Source organism: Macaca mulatta, chromosome 2 (assembly GCF_049350105.2).
Source record: "Macaca mulatta isolate MMU2019108-1 chromosome 2, T2T-MMU8v2.0, whole genome shotgun sequence".
In the NCBI taxonomy this organism is placed as follows: Eukaryota; Metazoa; Chordata; class Mammalia; order Primates; family Cercopithecidae; genus Macaca; species Macaca mulatta.
This window is the reverse complement of record NC_133407.1, coordinates 94,889,802-94,908,510: the sequence shown is the minus strand read 5'-3', so window position 1 is coordinate 94,908,510 and position 18,709 is coordinate 94,889,802. Positions and strand designations below refer to the sequence as shown.

The 18,709-nt window shown below is 37.7% G+C and overlaps 1 protein-coding gene across 8 annotated transcripts in view; it reads right to left on the bottom strand.

The window, feature by feature from the left end:
- The window catches only part of ATP11B (ATPase phospholipid transporting 11B (putative)), a 137,390-nt gene extending 119,285 nt beyond the window's left edge, over positions 1-18,105 (bottom strand). For 7 of the 8 annotated variants that reach the window (XR_013413672.1, XM_015131514.3, XM_015131513.3 and 4 more), the window contains exon 1: positions 17,823-18,105. Coding sequence is in view for 6 of the 8 variants with exons in the window: in XM_015131514.3 (XP_014987000.3) it covers positions 17,823-17,849 (27 nt within the window). In the remaining 2 variants the exon portion in view is untranslated. Of the gene's footprint in view, positions 1-17,222; positions 17,776-17,822 lie in introns of those variants that run through there. The other variant, XM_028843881.2, reaches the window with a different exon arrangement.
- Positions 18,106-18,709: the final 604 nt, after the last annotated feature.

The following is an 18,709-nucleotide window of genomic DNA, read 5'->3' as shown; positions in this document are numbered from 1 at the left end:
AGTAAATTTTATAGCTGCAGTATCCAGATTGGAGATAAATGGGTAAAAATACATTTTCACTCATATCTAAAACACTTCTGAGCTTCTTCCTTCTCCCCCAATAATCACAAACAAAAATGGCCATGAAAATGGCTTTCTAAATCCTCCTTGGTATATCAGCAATAGCTGGCTACAGCTCTGCAAAGAGGCTGGAGACGCAGTCAATGAATAAACATATCTTTTTCACAATATCTTCAAAGTTTACTATTTAAAAAACATACCAGTCACAAACGTACACCACAAAATTCTAAACAACATTAAAAAATACATTGAAGTAAAAAAAAGATGTCCTGAGTGAATCCTATTTGGTTATTTAGACAAGAATTAACACAAAAAAAAGTTTAAAAAAGTAGAAAAAAGGTGAATGGAAGATATGTAATTTTGCTATTAATTTTACATGCTGGAAACCTGTTTTCAGTAATGCCTAGACCAAGAAACCATTACTAAATAAATAGCAGCAGCAACAACAAAAACCAACTACCTTGTACCAGTCTCACCACAATCTAGTTGTCCTACTTTTCATCTTCTCATAATTATAAACATTTTTAATGTTTCTCAAAATACATAATGCTCTTACATATAATGAAAGTATATGCTGTTCCTGTTATCAGATACTTACAATGTAATATAAAGAATTTAAATTGGACAAACCAACCAAAATAATAATATCACTGAAGTAATGTTCCCAAATAATCATATATACTTAGTGTTCTACAAGCTCTTCAATCCACCTATCATTTTCTGATTGGTTGCTTAAGTGTGTTTCCCTATTCTCATATATCAAACTGTATGTACTAGTTCTATTATAGTTAAAAGGTGTATGCCTCAAAGTCAAAACTCCTTTTTGGGGTATGAGCCAAAGGAAGGAAGGTGGACTTCTAGGGAACTTTTCAGAAATAAGGTTGGTATTGATTTTCACAATGACTGGGGGGTGCTAGTGGTATTTAGTTACTGGGTGGATGAGGCAAAAGTATTAAGACATTCTACAATGGATTGCAGAGTCTTGCCAATGAAGAACTGTCCTACGAGCATCACAATTTCCAGATGCCATGTTTGCAAAAATCCCTTTGAAATAATCCAAACCTTCTATTTAAACATAAACAAAACAATTTTATATGGATTTATGAATTTCCCAGGAATGCAATTACCAGGTAAATTGAAGAAAGATTATACTTTTTGACAGAACTTTTATGAAGTAGTGTTTACTGTTTCAGAAAATCACATCACCAGTGAAAATGTTATGAGTCACCATAACAATATATTTTTAGCAGTATATTTTAGAGCCACAGCATTCACAATGACTTCAGCATCTGATTATTCATTATGTCTAGTGTAGTCATGATTGTTTACATACTGAAATAGATTTTATTTAATATAAATGTATTCATTTATTTTTCCTTCATATGACAATTAGGTTGGTAATGTGGATTAAAAAAAATTACTTGTATAAGCAAGTTATTTAAATTTTATTTCAGGATTAAAAAAGGAAGAAATATTTATAAAATATTTGATAGGAACAGGGGAAATATGTCTGACAGTGTTGAGAATCAACTATGTACTTGGATGCTAAAATGTAAGTTACACCACAAGTATTCACTATCTCTTAAGTTAGAAGGTGCTGCTTATCTCACATGAGCAGTACAGACAGTATTCACACCAGGAAACTACTGTACAACAAATATTTCCAACTACAGATTTAAAAATAGGATTAAAGTATAGGTAAAAATATTCTCAACAGTAACAGCACAAAAAACATACTGAGGTCAAAGAATAAAGATGCTAGGGGAATCCTATTTATTTAGATAAGAATAGAAACAAAGGTAGAAAAAAGTAGGGTGAGAGGAAGATACACAATTGTCTAATTAATTTTATATGTCAGAAATGTGTTATCAAGAACCTGGGAAACATGCTTCAAAAGAAAGTAAAGCATGCCTACACAGGGAAAAAAGTAAAAAAAAGACTCAGTAAATCCTAAACTAATGCCATGAAAATTAAACTTTAAGTAGAGAAATGATTATTTAGCATCACTGGATCACACTAACATAATTCTGAAAAATTTATTTATTTATTTATTTATTTTGAGGTGGAGTCTTGTTCCATCGCTCAGGCTGGAGTGTAGTGGCGCCATCTCGGCTCACTGCAACCTCCGCCTCCTGGGTTCAAGCAATTCTCCTGTCTCAGCCTCCTGAGTAGCTGGGATTACAGGCACCCACCACGATGCCCAGCTATCTTTTATATTTTTAATAGAGACGGGGTTTCACCATGTTGGCCAGGCTGGTCTTGAACTCCTGATCTCAAGTGATCTGCCTGCCTCAGCTTCCCAAAGTGCATGAGCCACCGTGACTGGCTGAAAATGTATTTTTAGAAAACAAAAGAATTTTAGCTTATTTTCAGTTATTTCAAAAAGCAGCTCATTTACCCTGTATAATAACTATGAAAATTCTACTGCTGATCTGCAATTCTTGCCTTCTAATATCTTCCTGTATTCAATTTTTTTTAAATGTACTTTAGAAACCAATCAAAGAATACTTACTGAATACTTACTATGTGCTTTGTAGTGTGCTAAGGACTAATGATGATGAAAGAAACACATGACTTAGTCCCTGCCCATATGGAATTGATGAAATCTTAGTTATTTATGCCTTAAGCTATTTCATCTCAAATACTTAAGATCAAATCAGAATTGTTTTCTGTTTCAAATGTGAGACAACTAGCATGGATATCTAACAATCTGGTAAGCAACTGGATATACTTGTTTAGAGCTTAGAAAAGAGGGCTGGACTTGATACTGGAACCCAGCAAGCAAAATGGTGACAGTTCAAGCAAAGGATGTGTACAGAATTGCCTATTAGTGTACAGAGTGGGCAGGGCGTGGTGGCTCACACCTATAATCCCAGCACTTTGGGAAGCCGAGGCAGGCAGATCACTTGAGGCCAGGAGTTCAAGAATGGCCTGGCCAACATGGCATAACCCTGTCTCTACTAAAAATACAAAAATTAGCCAGGTGTGGTGGCGTGCCTGTAGTCCCAGTTACTTGGGAGGCTGAGGCAGGAGAATCACTTGAACCCAGGAGGCAGAGGTTGCAGTAAGCAGAGATGGCACCATTGCACTCCCGCCTGGGCGACAGAGCAAAACTCCATCTCAATAAAATAAAATAAAATAATTAAAATAGATAAAACAGAATATAAATAAAACGTAATTAGGAAACTTAGAGAGTCTTTTAATTGTTAATGGTTATCACACTGACTTCTAACAACCAAAGGCACTGGTTCTCAGAGTTTTGGATTTCTATTTTTTTAATCTCCTATAGGAGGGAACAGTTCTGGATTTTACAGATCGGTAAAACTTTTTTAATTAGGAAACTGGCATAGGGTTGCCAACTTTTTATTTTTCCAACCAAAAATATTAAGAAAAAAGAAAGCAAAGGAAACAATCTAAGACTTTAAAAAGTCTGAGAAACTAAACCAGAAAAGGGAAATTAGGAAAAAAACTAATAAAATTCAAATAAAGTATGGAGTAAAATAACACATCAATATTGGTATAACAAACACAGCATAGTAATATAAGATGTTAACAGTAAGAGAAACTGGGTGGGAGAAGAGGGTACAGGAATCCTCTCTACTATATTTGCAACTTTTTTGTTAACCAAAAACCATTCTAAAATAAAGTTTATATTTAAAATGTTAAAAAAATTACTCAAAAACAAGCACATCTATAAATTTATGCAAACAAACAGATTACACTGACCTCATTTTTCTCTTTTTGCCATAGACCACTGAGAGCTTTATCTCAATCTACATGAAACATCATCATTACGAAACCCATGGCCTGGGAGACTACCAACTAAAAAAAACTGTTAAAAGTATTCTTTAGAAATTTTGACTTTCCCTTTCTCATATTAAATTCCTAAGATACTTCAGCTTTTCCCTCTTTTTAAAAAAATACTACAAATACATGCTGGAAAAAAAATGTTGATCAACATGGGCAGGTTAGCACTGCATCAATTCCTTTTAACTTTGCATAAAGATTTGGATCCACAAAGTATGAGGGTCTCCTACATATCCAAGTTAGAAACCAATTCCTTTACAACACTTTGGAAGTTCAATAGGAAAACACAAGAGTACAGAACTACTTTACAGTCTCTCCACAGTAAACAATCAGGCTCATTCTCACTGTTTCTGAACTTACTGTACATTAAAGAGCACAGTGTAGGGCTAAGATAAGCAAGAATATCTACATTCCTCTTGTAGTTCAGGAGGTGATACAGTGAAGAAACAATTTTCGAGGTAACATGATTAAGATTTGAACTTACTATATTGTGCTCAAGCTTTACCTGCCCATTACACTCATTTCAGAAGACTCTTCAAAGCAAAATCTTACAATACCAATGTGTAACACTTATAAAGAAAAATGTGTTTGCTACTCTGCTAGGCTCTGTACCAAATTTAAGTTAAAATGTTTGATCATTCTGAAGTATCAAGCCACTTAGTATTTCATCTTATAATTCAATTTATAAATACCATGAGCAAGGTAATATGCTTGGAACTATGGAAATACCAAAATGAGAAAACCACGCCCCTCCCCTGAATAGAATTCATTTTTTTTAAAAGCCCTTTTAATAAGCACAAAAAGTAAAATATCATGTAGAATGAGTACAGTTTTGACTAAAATAGCATTAAATTATACATGACTCACTTATTTTCCTACAGAATATTATAAAATATAATCTTAATAGATTTAAAAGTATGGCATAATTTCCTTATGGATATGATAAAAGCTATTATTAAAAATGGGCAACCACTTTATCTCTTTGCTGCATTTCTAATTTCTATTTCAAGGTCACAAATTTCTCAAACATCAAAATAATTTTTGAGCTCCCAAGGAATTAAAAACTTTCAAAAACTCTAAAAAATAATTTGCCACGCTATTTAAAATCAATGTACACATTGCCATTTACACTATACAACATTTGTAAGAGGAGACATACATTAAGATATAAGCCAGGCCTAACTAATAAAATATATTTCACATTGAGAATGGCCATGGCTGGACTACAGAAACTCTTGATTATTCTTTTTCTTTTTCCTCTACTAACTTGTCACCACCATCTCCAGAATACCACTGCTAGACATTCCTTCCCCTAATGCATTCTGTACTCTTATCTCACTTTCAGGCAGATTTAAGAGATAATGGTGGAAGCTACTGCTATTTCATTCTTCCCACTATAGCTAATTCTATTCCAAACTACTAAACTCCCTGGAAAAACTCTCTAGGTTCAAGTACTGGCTGTGGCATTAATTGGCTACTGGCTTTGGGAAGGTCTACATTTTGAACTGTTCCCTTTACTTCACAAAAGCAAAGACAGATAGTCTTTTTATTTTATTTTTTTAAATTAATACTTAGCCAAGCTTAACATAAGATAATCATTTCTGTCATCAGGGGCTGAGCCTCTGGGACTCTCAGTGTGGAAATAAGCAGTCTGAAGTTCAACTCCTATAGGATAAGAATAGCCGGGTAAGAATCAGCAGTATTCCCTTTGCACCAGGGTTCTAGAGTCAGGTTCAATTAGTAGTATTGTGCTTGGGTCCAGGCTTGCTTCCACCTTTGAAAGAAGGCTGGAAAAAGCTGGGTACCTTTAAAATAAGTATGTTTAAGATCTCCAAAGGAATAATGGAATAATATTTTTAATGAAAAATTATGAAACAAGTCAGGCACATATGCAGAAAAAGCAGACAGAAATGAACAAGGTCCAATAATAGATGCTGAAAATGAGAAATTGTCACTTAAGTAAAAATTCAGAAGAGAGGATAAACTCTTCAGTAAAAACCAAGAGAACTGGTGGACTTGAAGCTAGAAATACAAAATTTCCGCTGAAAACAGCAGATAGAAAATGAGCCGAGAAGAAGAAAAGAGCCATAGAGGACAAATTAAGAGGCTTCAACATATGTCAAGCAAGAGTTCCAGAATGAGAAAACTAAAGGATGAGAAATAATATTTTAAAGAAAAAATGGCTAAAAATTTTTCTGAACTGTATAGACTTCAGATTGAAAGCACATGCAAATGCAGAGCAGGAAAAATAATATGAAAAAACATAATGGATCTATCATAGTAAAATTACAAAATATCAAGGACAAAGAGATAATCTTAAAAATAATGTGAAAAATATTACCAACAAAGCAATGACAATTAGATTAAAAGCATATTTCATACCAGCAATTATACATGTCAGAAAGTAAGCAGTATCTCCAATATATAGAGCTAAAGTAACTATTAATCTAGAATTCTGTATCTAGCTAAATTCGCATTCCATAGTGACTATGAAATAAAAACATTACCACTCATGAACCCTTGCTTAAAAACGACTAAAGAAGTTATTTCAGCAAGAATAAAATTAAATCCAGAAGAAAGAGGTAGTATGCAAGAAACAATAATGAGTAAAAGATACCACTAAATCCTTGTGCTAAATCAAAATTACCATATTAATTAAAAATTAATGTTAAAAAACGAGTTTAAAAAGAAGGACTACAACCCACATTATGGGAGAAAATATTTGCAAATCACATATCTCATAAAGGTCTTATATCTGGAATATATAAAGAAGTCTTACAACTCAAGAATTTTTTAAAAAACACAAGAAATAACCCAATTAAAAATAAGCGGCCAGGCGCGGTGGCTCACACCTGTAATCCCAGCACTTTGGGAGGCCGAGGCAGGCGTATCACCTGAGGTTAGGAGTTCAAGACCAGTCTGACCAACATGGAGAAACCCCATCCCTACTAAAAATACAAAAAGAAAAAAAAAATTAGCTGGGCCTGGTGGTACGCACCTGTAATCCCAGCTACTCAGGAGGCTGAGGCAGGAGAATCACTTGAATCTGGGAGGCGGAGGTTGCCATGAGCCGAGATCGCACCATTGCATTCCAGCATGGGCAACAAGAGTGAAACTCCGTCTCAAAAGAAAAAAAGAGAAAAAAAAAGCAAAATATCTGAATAGGCATTTCTCCAAAAATACTATACAAATGGCCAACAGGTATATATAAAAAAAACTGGACATCATTAGTCATTAGGGAAGCACAAACCAAAATCACAGTAAGATACTATTCATACCCACTAGGATGACTATAATCAAAAAGACAGACAAAAGTAAGTGTTGGCAAGGATATGAAGACATTGGAACCCTCATACATTGCTAGTGGGAATGTAAAATGGTCCAGATAGTTTGAAAAGCACTTTGGCAATTCCTCACAAAGTTAAAAACAGAGTTACTATACAACCCAATAAAAGTCTACTCTTTAGGTATAAGCCCAGATGAAAATACACATCTACATAACAACTTACAGATGAATGGTGATAATACCCAAAAGGCAGAAACAACCCAAACGTCCATGAATTGATGGATGAATAAAAAAATACAGTATATCCATAAAATTGAGTATTATTTGGCAATAAAAAGAAATGAAGTAGTGATACATGCTACAACATAGAAGAATCTTGAAAACATTATGCTAGGTGAAAGAACACTGTTACAAAATACCACATATTGTTATGACGACATTTATATAAAATGTTTAGAGTAGGCAAATCTAGAAACAGAAAGTGGTTGATTTAGGCTGGGGGCTTGAAGTTTGGGAACATGGGGAATGAGAGTTAATGAGTATGTAGCTTTTTTGGGGAAGAAAAAATGTTCTAAAATTAGAGTGTGGTGATGGTTACACTAACCTATGAATACACTAGAAAAAAATTGAATCATATACTTTAAATGGGTAAATTGTATGGTATGTGAGTTGTAGCTCAATAAAGCTGGTAAAAGAGAAAAAAATAGAACTAAACTACTATGCAATTGTAATGCGGAAGATGAGAAAGAACACTGGAGTTAAAAAATCTAAATTCCTATGTTATTTGTAGATGTATAGAGATGCTCAATGACTATAGGCATAACTAGAAAAATAAATAAAAATGAAAATACAATCCATAGCTTATAATCATCAAAGGGAAAAATATGAAGAAACTTAACTTCGGTGAAAGCTAATCAAAATCTAGAATGATTTTCCATGGAGTTAGACAAACACTGTAAGTGGCATATGGAAGAATAAAGGTCAATATAATTCTAAAAAGAAAAAAAAAAAAGAAGGTGGGGGTTCTGCCTGCCAAATACCAAGACTTATCATTAAAATACTATAATTAAGACAGAGCATTATTTGTGTACCAACAAATGAATGAAACGGAATACAGAATCTAGAATGAGACCAAGGTATATGAAAGAGAATGCTGGTATATGACAGAGTATGTGAAAGAGAATGCTGGTATGTGTCGTAAATGTGTCATTTATGATAGAGAAGGCAAACAACACAGACTTGTGGAGGAAGGATGCCTCATTCAATAAACAGCATTGACACAACTTTCTATATGGGAGAAAACAAATTCCCTACCTTATTCCATGCACAAAAATTGATTCCAGGTATCTTTAAAGATCTAAATGTTGAAAAAGTAAATTTTAAAACAATTTGAAGATTATGCTAGAAAAACAGCTTTATGATCCTAGTATAAGAAAGGAATTGTCAAATATGTCATAAAAAGCAGAAATCATATGCCTAATAAATTTACCTACAAATAAATTTAAAATTTCTGTATAAAAAAGATACCATAAACAAAATTAAATACAAGGGACAGACTAGAAGATATTTACAACACATATAACAAAAAATTAGCATCCAGGCTATAGCAAGAATAAGGACAGGCCAAACTACCCAATGGAAAATGGGCAATCTATTCATATGAATGAAATTGAGGATACCTGCATCTCACTAGCAATCAAGAAAATGCAAATTAGAACAAAACGAGACACTGTTTCACACCCATCAGACTGGTACATTTTTTCAAGTCTGACAGAACAAAGTGTTGAGCAAGATGTAGGGAAAGGAGAACTCTGTTTTAGAAAATACTTTGGCAATATTTAGTAACAGTCATAATGTACATAACCCATGACCCAGCAACTCCACTTCTAGTATTTCACTTCAAAATAAATAAATTAATAAACAAGCAATAATAGTCATTGTAACACTTTTTGTAACAGGAAAAAATTGGCAACAATCCCAATACACATTAGAAAAGAACCCCCCAGAAGATTGGCTGGGGCAGGATTACTTCATTTTGGTAGTTCCAAAACCTAGCAACAAACACGCTATCACAGAAAATTAATTCACTTACAGAAAATGAGTGAATTCATGGCATGAGAAAGAAATGGTGTCACCTAAAAGGGGATGCAGAGTTGAAAAATAGCTTTTGTTAAATGGAGAACAAAACCAAAGCAGACAAAATCCCTTCTTTCCTGAGATAAACGAGACAAGTAAGTTTTGGAGTAGATTAAACAGTGTTAACTTCTGAGAAATCAAGCAAGGAAAGGCAACGGGGAAGTATTGGAGAGGATCAGAACATTATACTGAATGGCTGGAAAAAGGTTCACTCATGAATAAGGCAATATTTGAATAAAGACTTGAAAGGAGCAAAGGAGCCAGCAGATGTCTGTAGGAAGAACATTCCAGGTAGAGGTAGTAACAGTCAGGACAAACATCCTAAAACTGAAGTATGCCTGGGATGCAATAGGCTAGTGTGAACAAAGAGGGAGAGAAGAGTGAATGAGGATGAGAAATGAATTGGAAGAAGTGTAGGGGTGGGGATACAGATCAAGCAGAGACTTTGGCTTTTACTCTGAACCAAGCAGAGACTTTGGCTTTTACTCTGAACAAAAGAGGAAGCAATTGGAAAATCTTAGGCAGAGGAATCATATGATCTAACCTGTTCAACAAGATCACTCTGGTAGGTATACTGAAAACAGACTGCAAAGACAGAAAGGGAGAAACAATGAGATGAACTAGGAAGCTTTTGCAATGATTTAGGTAAGAGAAAGCTAGTCGAGGGTGGTGGCAGAGAAAAGAGAGAAATGGTTCTGGATATATCACTTTTAGCAACAACAAAAAGGGAGATATGATTTGCTCCCCAAACACTTAAATGCATTCATGTTATAAGTAAAACACCTTTTAAAATGCATTTTTTTAAAAAATTGACAGAAATTTTGTATATTTATGGTGCACAACATTATGTTTTAAAGCAAAGCATTTTTGGATTCATGTATTTCTGTGATTTCTTCTCCCCACAGATGTATCCACAGAAAAAGAGCAGCTGACTTAACTACATATTCTGCTTAGAATTTGACAGATTCTTAACAAATTTATTAGCAATACATATTATGCATATACCTTTTGTTATCAATATAACTGAATTAAATCAAGTTAAGGGGAGAGTTTTACATGAACTTATATTAATAATCACTGATGTAACTGACATAAAATTTCTACACTTATAAAAATAAGAATTTGAGAATGGAAAGAAAGGAAGAAGCAATTTTGGAGATAAATACAAAAATATTTATGGGTAAAATTATATAATGTCTGGGATTTGCTTCAAAATAACTAAAGGGAGTGAGGATAGTGGGTGGGGGGAATAGATAAAACAAGTTTGGTCATGTGCCGATAATTATAAAAGTTGGGTAAAGGATAAATTATGCCATTTGCCCAACTTTATACCATAAAGGGGCTCATTATACCATTTTCTCTACTTTTGTATGTGATTCAAATTTTCCGTAATATAATGCTTAAAGAAAGAATAAAAATAACCTGTACCAGCTCTACCGGCTTCACACAGTAAGAATAAGCTACATATATACAACCTGTTTCTGTTCCTAACTTTTCCAAAATGTAGGGGAATGAATGAATGGTTGATACCTATGCATATCATCCTATTCTTCCTCCTTTCCTGAGGGGCACTCCACTTCCAATTAAAATGTGGAGACAGACACAGCTTAACTAATTAATATCCTTAATTTGATATTTCATCTAAATTTTGGATACTCTAATAGTTTTAAAGAGAAACAAGTATGATTATCTGCATAAGCTATAACTTAATGTTAAGGAGGACAGACTACATCCTAAAAATTCCAAAGGAAGGCCTGGTGGGATGGCTCACACCTGTAATCCCAGCACTCTGGGAGGCCAAAGTGGGTGGATCACCTGAGGTCCGGGGTTCGAGACTGGCCTGGCCAACGTGGCAAAACCCCATCTCTACTAAAAATACAAAAAATCAGCTGGATGTGGTGGGATGTGCCTATAATCCCAGCTACTCAGGAGGCTGAGGCAGGAGAATCGCCTGAATCTTGGGGGGTGGAGGTTGCAGTGAGCCAAGATTGCGCCACTGCACTCCAGCCTGGGCGACAAAGCAAGACTGTCTCAAAAAAAAAAAAAAAAAAAAAAATTCAAAAGAATTTGCCAATACCATATATAGGATAAGAAAATAAGAAAATTAAAAACTGTACAATTTTAAGTGAGCCAGTCAGCAAAAAAATTTTAGTGTTCTAGTTTTCTCCTACGCACACCCAAGAGTCAAACAGTTCCCTCAGAGCCATTCCCAAGTGCTAAGAAGTAATAGAAATTCAATGCATGTCACTCCCAATACAGGTGAATGTTTACTAAATGCATTATAACTACACATGCAAAAGAATTAAATACAAACATTGTCTGGGCACAGTGGCTCACACCTGTAACCTCAGCACTTTGGGAGGCTGAGACAGGAGGACTGCTTGAGGCCAGGAGTTTGAGACCAGCTTGGGCAACATAGTGAGACCCCATCTCTACAAATTTTTTTTTTTTAATTAGCTGGGTGTGGCGGCAAATGCCTGAAGTCCTGGCTACTCAGGAGGCTGAGGAGGAGGATCACTTGAGCCCAGGAGTTTGGGGTTGCGGTGAGCTATGATCACACCACTGCACTCCAGCCTGGGAGACAAAGTGAGGCCTTATTTAAAAAAAAATTACATATATATTTTCTAACTTGTTAAAAATAAGTCTCCTAGTATTTCCCATATAAATATCCAATTAAGAATGTTTTTGTTTCTTTCTTTTTTTATTTTTTAGAGACACAGTCTCACTCTGTCATCCAGGCTGGAATGCAATGGCACAATCATAGCTCAGTGCCCCCTTGAACTCCTGTGTTCAAGCAATACTCCTGCCTCAGTCTCCCAAGTAGCTGGGACTAAAGGCAGGCACCACCATGCCCAGCTAATTTTTAATTTTTGCAGACACAGGGTCTCACTATGTTGCCCAGTCTGGCCTTAAACTCCTGGCCCAAAACAATCCTCCGGTGTGTCTCCCAAAGTGTTGAAGTTACAGGTTTGAGCCACCACACCTGGCCTAGAATGTTTTTCTTATACTAAATTTTATAACAGAGAAACTCCAGGAAGAAAAGCAAAATAAAGAATACCTGAGAATAAAATCTTTCAACTATGTTTATAAACTCAAATCTTGAGTTTCATTTTGATATTTTAAAAAAATACACGTTTACTTCCTTTTAAGAATAAAAAAATTAAAATTAAACAATAAAAAAATGCACATTTCTAGCAAAAACTAAGCTAATCGTGAATATTCTCTTGCTTAGAATGATCACTCAGATAACTGTAGGAACAAAATGAAGAATCAACAGCATGGCTAAATCTAGAACCCCACAGCAGCCAACAGAAAACTCACAGAAAAAAAGCCTGGGTAAAATCAGAAAGTCCTTAGAATCAAAAACTTTCTTGAATCTGCCTATGCCAGGCATTATATATTGTTACCATAATCTAAAACAATGCTGTCGAACAGAAATATGACCTAAGCCACATATGTTAATTTTCTTAGTTTCCACATTTAAAAAAAGGTAAAAATAAACAAGTAACATTTAATATTTAACCCAATATATATTTATATAACCCAATATAATTTCAACATGGAATCAATTAGAAAATGAATGAGATATTTTACATCCTTTTTCCAAACTAAGTCTTCAAGATCCATTGTGTATTTCATTCACACACATCTCAATTCAGAGTAGACACATTTCAAGTGCCTACATTTTGACAGCCATATGTGGATACTATGTTGAATAGCACAGGTCTAGGAAACATTTAATGACAATAATGGTAATCATAAGGCTCTTTAGAGGATCTGGAGCAAGGTCCCTACTTCAGTGTTGCTGGGAATACCTGAGATTCCTCTAATGCTCTATCCTCTTCCTAACCAAATGCAAAAGTGGGTATCTAAGAATGTATGTCTGAAAATTGAGATAAAGCAGCACATATTCACAGATCTAGGTTCTTAAACATTAATTATTGAGGTTAAGACTTAACCACAAAAAAAATACCACCATAGGCCAGTGCTTCCTTTTTCAATTCCTTCATTCATTCCTTGGAAAAGAGGCAAAGAAAGCAGGTATTTTCAAACTGATGCTGAATTAGATTTGATACTCACTCATTCATTCAACTAACATTTACCTACAATGGGCCAACTGCTGTCTTGAGTGTAAGGAATATAAACACAAGTAAGATATGGTTCTTATCCTAGTCTAGTCTAGTAAGTGAGATATCTAGACTTCCGTAATGCGTTCTGTAACAACAGGAGCTCACTATTCTTTTCAGACAGGGTCTCACTCTGTCACCCAGGCTAGAGTGCAGTGGCACGATCATGGCTCACTGCAGCCTCAAACTCCTTGGCTCAAGTATCTTCCCACCTCAACCTTCCAAGCAGCTGAGACTACAGGTCAGTACCACAATGCCCAGCTAATTTTTTTTCTTTCCTAGAGATGGGATCTCACTATGCTTACCAGGATACAGAAATTCACTTTTAATGTTATATAGCAGCACGAATAGAAACAGAACATGAGTCACAGATGCAAGTCATGTAGGTAACTTTAAAATTTCTAACCACTTAAAAAAAAGTAAAAAGAAACACATAAAATTCTAAAAATTTATTTTACTTTACCTATATATCCAAAGAATTATAGTATTTCAACATGTAACTAATAAAAAAATGAGAGTTCTTTTTTTTTTTTTTTTTGAGACAGAATCTCCCTCTGTCACCCAGGCTGGAGTCTAGTGGAGTGATCTTGGCTTACTGCAACCTTTGCCTCCCAGGTTCAAGAGATTCTCCTGCTTCAGCCTCCTGAGTACCTGGGATTACAGGTGCCCACCACCATGCCAGGCAAATTTTTGGATTTTTAGTAGAGACGGGGTTTCACCATGTTGGCCAGGCTGGTCTTGAACTCCTGACTTCAGGTGATCCGCCTGTCTCGGCCTCCCAAAGTGCTGAGATTACAGGCATGAGCCATCGTGCCCAGCCAGGTTTCACATTTTTTAATACTGTTTTTGAAATCCAATGTGTATTTTATATGTAAGAATAACTCTACTCAAACCAGCCACATTTCAAATATATCAGCCAGCATAGTTTTATAGAATAGATCTGTTTTCCAGAAAATTAAAAATAATTTGGCAGTTACAGGTATAGGAAAAAGTAGCAGAGAGAGGCCTGAACATGTTCACAAGAGAAAAGAGAAAGAGAAAGAAAAGAAACATACTAACGATAACTGATGGAGTACAGACAGCAGTATGAAAGAAAAGGATCAAGAGCTTAAGTGGAATTGTTATCTTGGAAAAGAGGGTTGCATCTTCCTTGTGATTGTGGGAAAGAAGGGAAGAATTAAGTACCAATATAAGCAAGTTTGGTGAGTGTGAGAAAGAACAGAAAGTTGAGTGAGTTCAGACTAAGACCTTCTCATTTTTCTCAGTTAATCAGAAGACAATCTTAGCAACCTCCTACCACCATCACCAATACAATCTAAAAGGTTTACATTTGTGGAACAATTTAAGAAACAGTTATCCTAGTAATATTGGTTTTGTGTAATTACTTATTTTCTAACTGTTTTCTGGGCTAGCCAATCTTAAATTTTGTCACTTTTGTTTCCAAACACAGAAAGAACACTAGATTCACTCTTTCTTTCCTCATCTATTATTTGTTCAGCAACATGTACCCAATGTCTACTCATGTAGAGTGTGACCCTGACCAACATTTGTACCCCCAGTATTCAGCATATTTTAATACCAGCACACAGCAAGTGCTTTATTACATTCAAATGTGTACTGACACAGACTTTCATTTAAAAGCCTAAATTGGTGCTGTCCACTAGAATTTTCTGTGATAATAAAAATATTAACAGTCCAATATAGTAGCCAATGGCAGCCAATAGACACATGAATTCTAATTTTAATTTTAATAGCCACATGTGGTTCAAATTTTAATTTTAATGGCCACTTGGGCCTAATGGCTACCGTACAGGTCTAAATATTAGAATACAGTGAGTAGCTAATGGCATTTCCATAATTACAATCAAGGTATTGTCATCTCTAATGAGTTAACACATCAAATATGCTATTGAAAATGAGTACACTTTGAATAATACTAACTGTACCACAAAGACACCATAAGAGAATTTTCTTAGTGTAAAATAACTTTAACATTGTGTGCCAAAAAACAAAAACAAAAAAGAAAAGCATATTCCAATCTTTTCATTTTCAGTCTACTTTCCCAATAGAAAAGATCAAGCTCCTGTCAACCCTCTGGTTTTTTCCATCTTCTCAAGTAGTGAAAACACTTTGTCATCATAAGGAGTCACACTTTTTTTTAATTAAAAAGAAATTACTAGAGCATAGGTGTTGTTTCCGTAATAAAAGGACAACTTTTTTGAGACAACATTAGTTGAAAATCGAGATTCATATAATGAATTAAATATGCTTATAACTCCAACCTGTCCTTAGGATTTGCTTGTCAATTTCCCCAAATTTGTCCTATTTATCTGAATTTTAAAATAAACCCATTGCTGAAAGTCATGGTGATTCAATCCATTAAGCCAATGGAAGTATAATCTAAACTAGCTTTCACCTGGGTTGAATAATTTCTGGTGCAATAACTAGAATAGCTGTTTATGACTGGGATAGTAAAATATACTTTCCTTACTCTGTATCCAGTGTCCTTGATGTTTACTTTACGTGACCATACAAACTTAACCAGAGACACAAAGTCCTACGCTGGCCCAGGTATGATTACATATGTAGAGGATCTGATAACTTAAAACCAGTGAGGTGAGCAACTAAATGTCAGAGATAGCATTTTTTATGCACAGCAACTTGTTCAACTCGTTAACCATCCCTGTAAGACGGCTGCCTTGTAAAATAACCACACACAACTTCCCGCCCTTCCTTTCAGCTGTGTTCATTTGAAGCCATTTTAAAAAACATTACCAGATTTTCTGTCTTGAAGATGAGCGTGGTTATACAACCAGGATTTTATTCTGGCTAAAAAATATCTAACAGTGCGAAAGGATGTCTCAATATATTTAAAAAAAGCTTCAAAAGAACCACTTTAAAATGATCTTCCTACCACACAAAAACACCAGGAGGTAAATCAGCCCTCTATACACGAAGCTTTGGCAAATCAAAAGCATAAGATCAAACCTGCAATAATTAACTTCCTGAGTAAAATTACTGTGCTACAGCTTACGGCAACAAATCCAAAGTATTACAAGATGGTATTATAACGACATCATTAGCTTGGTTTCCTAATAAAGCATATATCTGGGATATCTGAATTTACAATGCTAAAAATAGAGAGCCAACATTTGTAGGAGGGAGTGGGAGTCAGTTCTTATTTATAAATCTTTTTTTTTGAGAATGATGCCCACTGCAAAACGAAGTAACAGAAGGCTGGCTCTGAAACCCCACACTTCTTGGTCTTAACGTTAAAATGCTTTTCTAGAGCAGAAGGGGAAAAGAGGTATCAATGCTTTCGTCCCACAAAAATAGTTTGTTTCACTAAATTGTACCACTGCCTTTAGAATTAGTAAATGAAAACACTAACTTGTAGAAGCATTAAGTTAATGCGATTTAGAAATTAAATAGTAACCGGCCTCATCACACAGATAAGGTTAGGCTTCTTCAGCCAGGGGCAATTTCTGTCCTAATTGTCACAGCTGCCTTAGTGCTGTACTTTCTGCGCTGTAGCTGCCAGGAGGCAGAAAAGATTTTTCTCTTTGAATTGATTCTGGGAAAGGTGGCACTTCTTACAGGCCTCAAATCACCCTTTTCTAAGATCTTTTGTTGGTGGTGTCCAGATGTTCCAGTAATACTGGAGAGTTAACTGTTCCTTCCAAACCTGTCTCGCTCAAACTGCCTTGAGGAGAACGGGAAAAAAGTAAGGTTCACATTCGAAAAGTTTCACTCGGGGTGGGGTGAGGACGAGGTAGGAAGGAAACGACAGTACGTATTGTTCATACCTATCATACGTGTCGTTTCCGAAGCTAGACCAGGAGCTGGAAGTCTTTCCCCTTTCCAGGTCCTGGGGAGAAACGTCTCTCGCTGAGGGGGTTAGACTACCTACGACAGCCTCCTCCTCGGGAATCAACACAGCTGTGAATCGTGACACGCTTCCAGAAGTCCGTGACGAGAGGAGGCAGAAGACAGGTTCTTCGATTCCCCTTCACCCAAACACGTCCCAAATTGTTCGAGGCAGGAAGCGCACGCCTCTCTCATCTCCCCAAGACCTACTCTCGCTCAGCTCCCTCGCCCTGTTTCCTCAGAGGGCACCGCCACTCCGCTCGGGACTCCCTCCTCTGGTCACAGCCGCCCCGGAGCGGCAAGGGGGAGGAAGTAACGGAGAAGCGCCAGCCTCGGGGGCTCGGGCTTGGAGGCGAGACGAGCGCGGGGGCCGCACGGGGCTTCTCCGGCTCTGGGCCCCGCGCCCGTCCCCGCTGCGGCCTAGCCGGGCGCCCGCGCCCTGGCCTCCCGGCTCGGCGCCGCCGGCCTTTCCCCGCCACCCCGGGCCAAGAGGCCGCGCAGGGGGGGACGAACGGAAGTGGAGGGACGGGAGCACCTACCAGCTGCTGCCGGATCCAGCGCCACATTCCCCCGTCGTCGCCGTCCCGGTCCCGCGGGGCGCGGGGGCCGCGGGGCTGCAGGTGGAGGCGGACAAGACAGAGGCGGGAGCGGGCGAGCCCCTCGGGCCGAAGTTCCGCTTACCGCCGCCGCCGCCACTGCCTCACTCCCCGCGCCGCGTCCCCATCCCGCGGCGTCGGCCCTGAGTCCTACAGGCGCGGCCCCGGCGCCGCCCCCGCCCGGCGCAGCTGAGCCTGCCGCCGCGCCGCAGCCACCTTCATTATTGACCGTTGTCACCCGAAGCACCCCCGCAACCCCACCCCCGCCCCGCCCCGTCCCGCCCCGCCCAGCCCCCCGACTCCACCCGGGACCGCCCCCGGCGCCCCGGCCCGCCCCCGGACGTGACGAAAGGGGATGGGCAGACTGAGGGGGGCCTGGCGCGCTCCGCCGTGGTTCCGAGTGGGGGTGGGAGACTGTGTTGTGGGTCCGGGAAGAAGGGAGCGTGGAAAGGTGCCGGGTTCTCGGACGCTCTTTCTGTCCACCGCCACCCTCCTCCCCGTTCTGAGAGTGGGATTAAGTCGTGTCTGTGGGTCTGGCCGTCTCCGGAGTCTGCCGCTTGGGGCTGATTCCTCGGTGTCTACCTCCTGTTGCAGGTCTGTTTCGGGCTGTCTGGCTTCTTGGTCCACCAGTCTCCCGACAAGCACACGCACAGTCCTGAGCTTATGTGACTGAAAGTTAATCCCCAGAGGGCCCAGTTTGGGTTCCATCAAGTTGTCAGAGCTTTTGTCTCAACACAAGTCAGGCCTCTTGTTTAGCAAACGGCTGAGACGGGGCTAGGGAAATCGTGATCACACCCATTAAGTGATTGGAAAGCATTGCAACTCCCCTG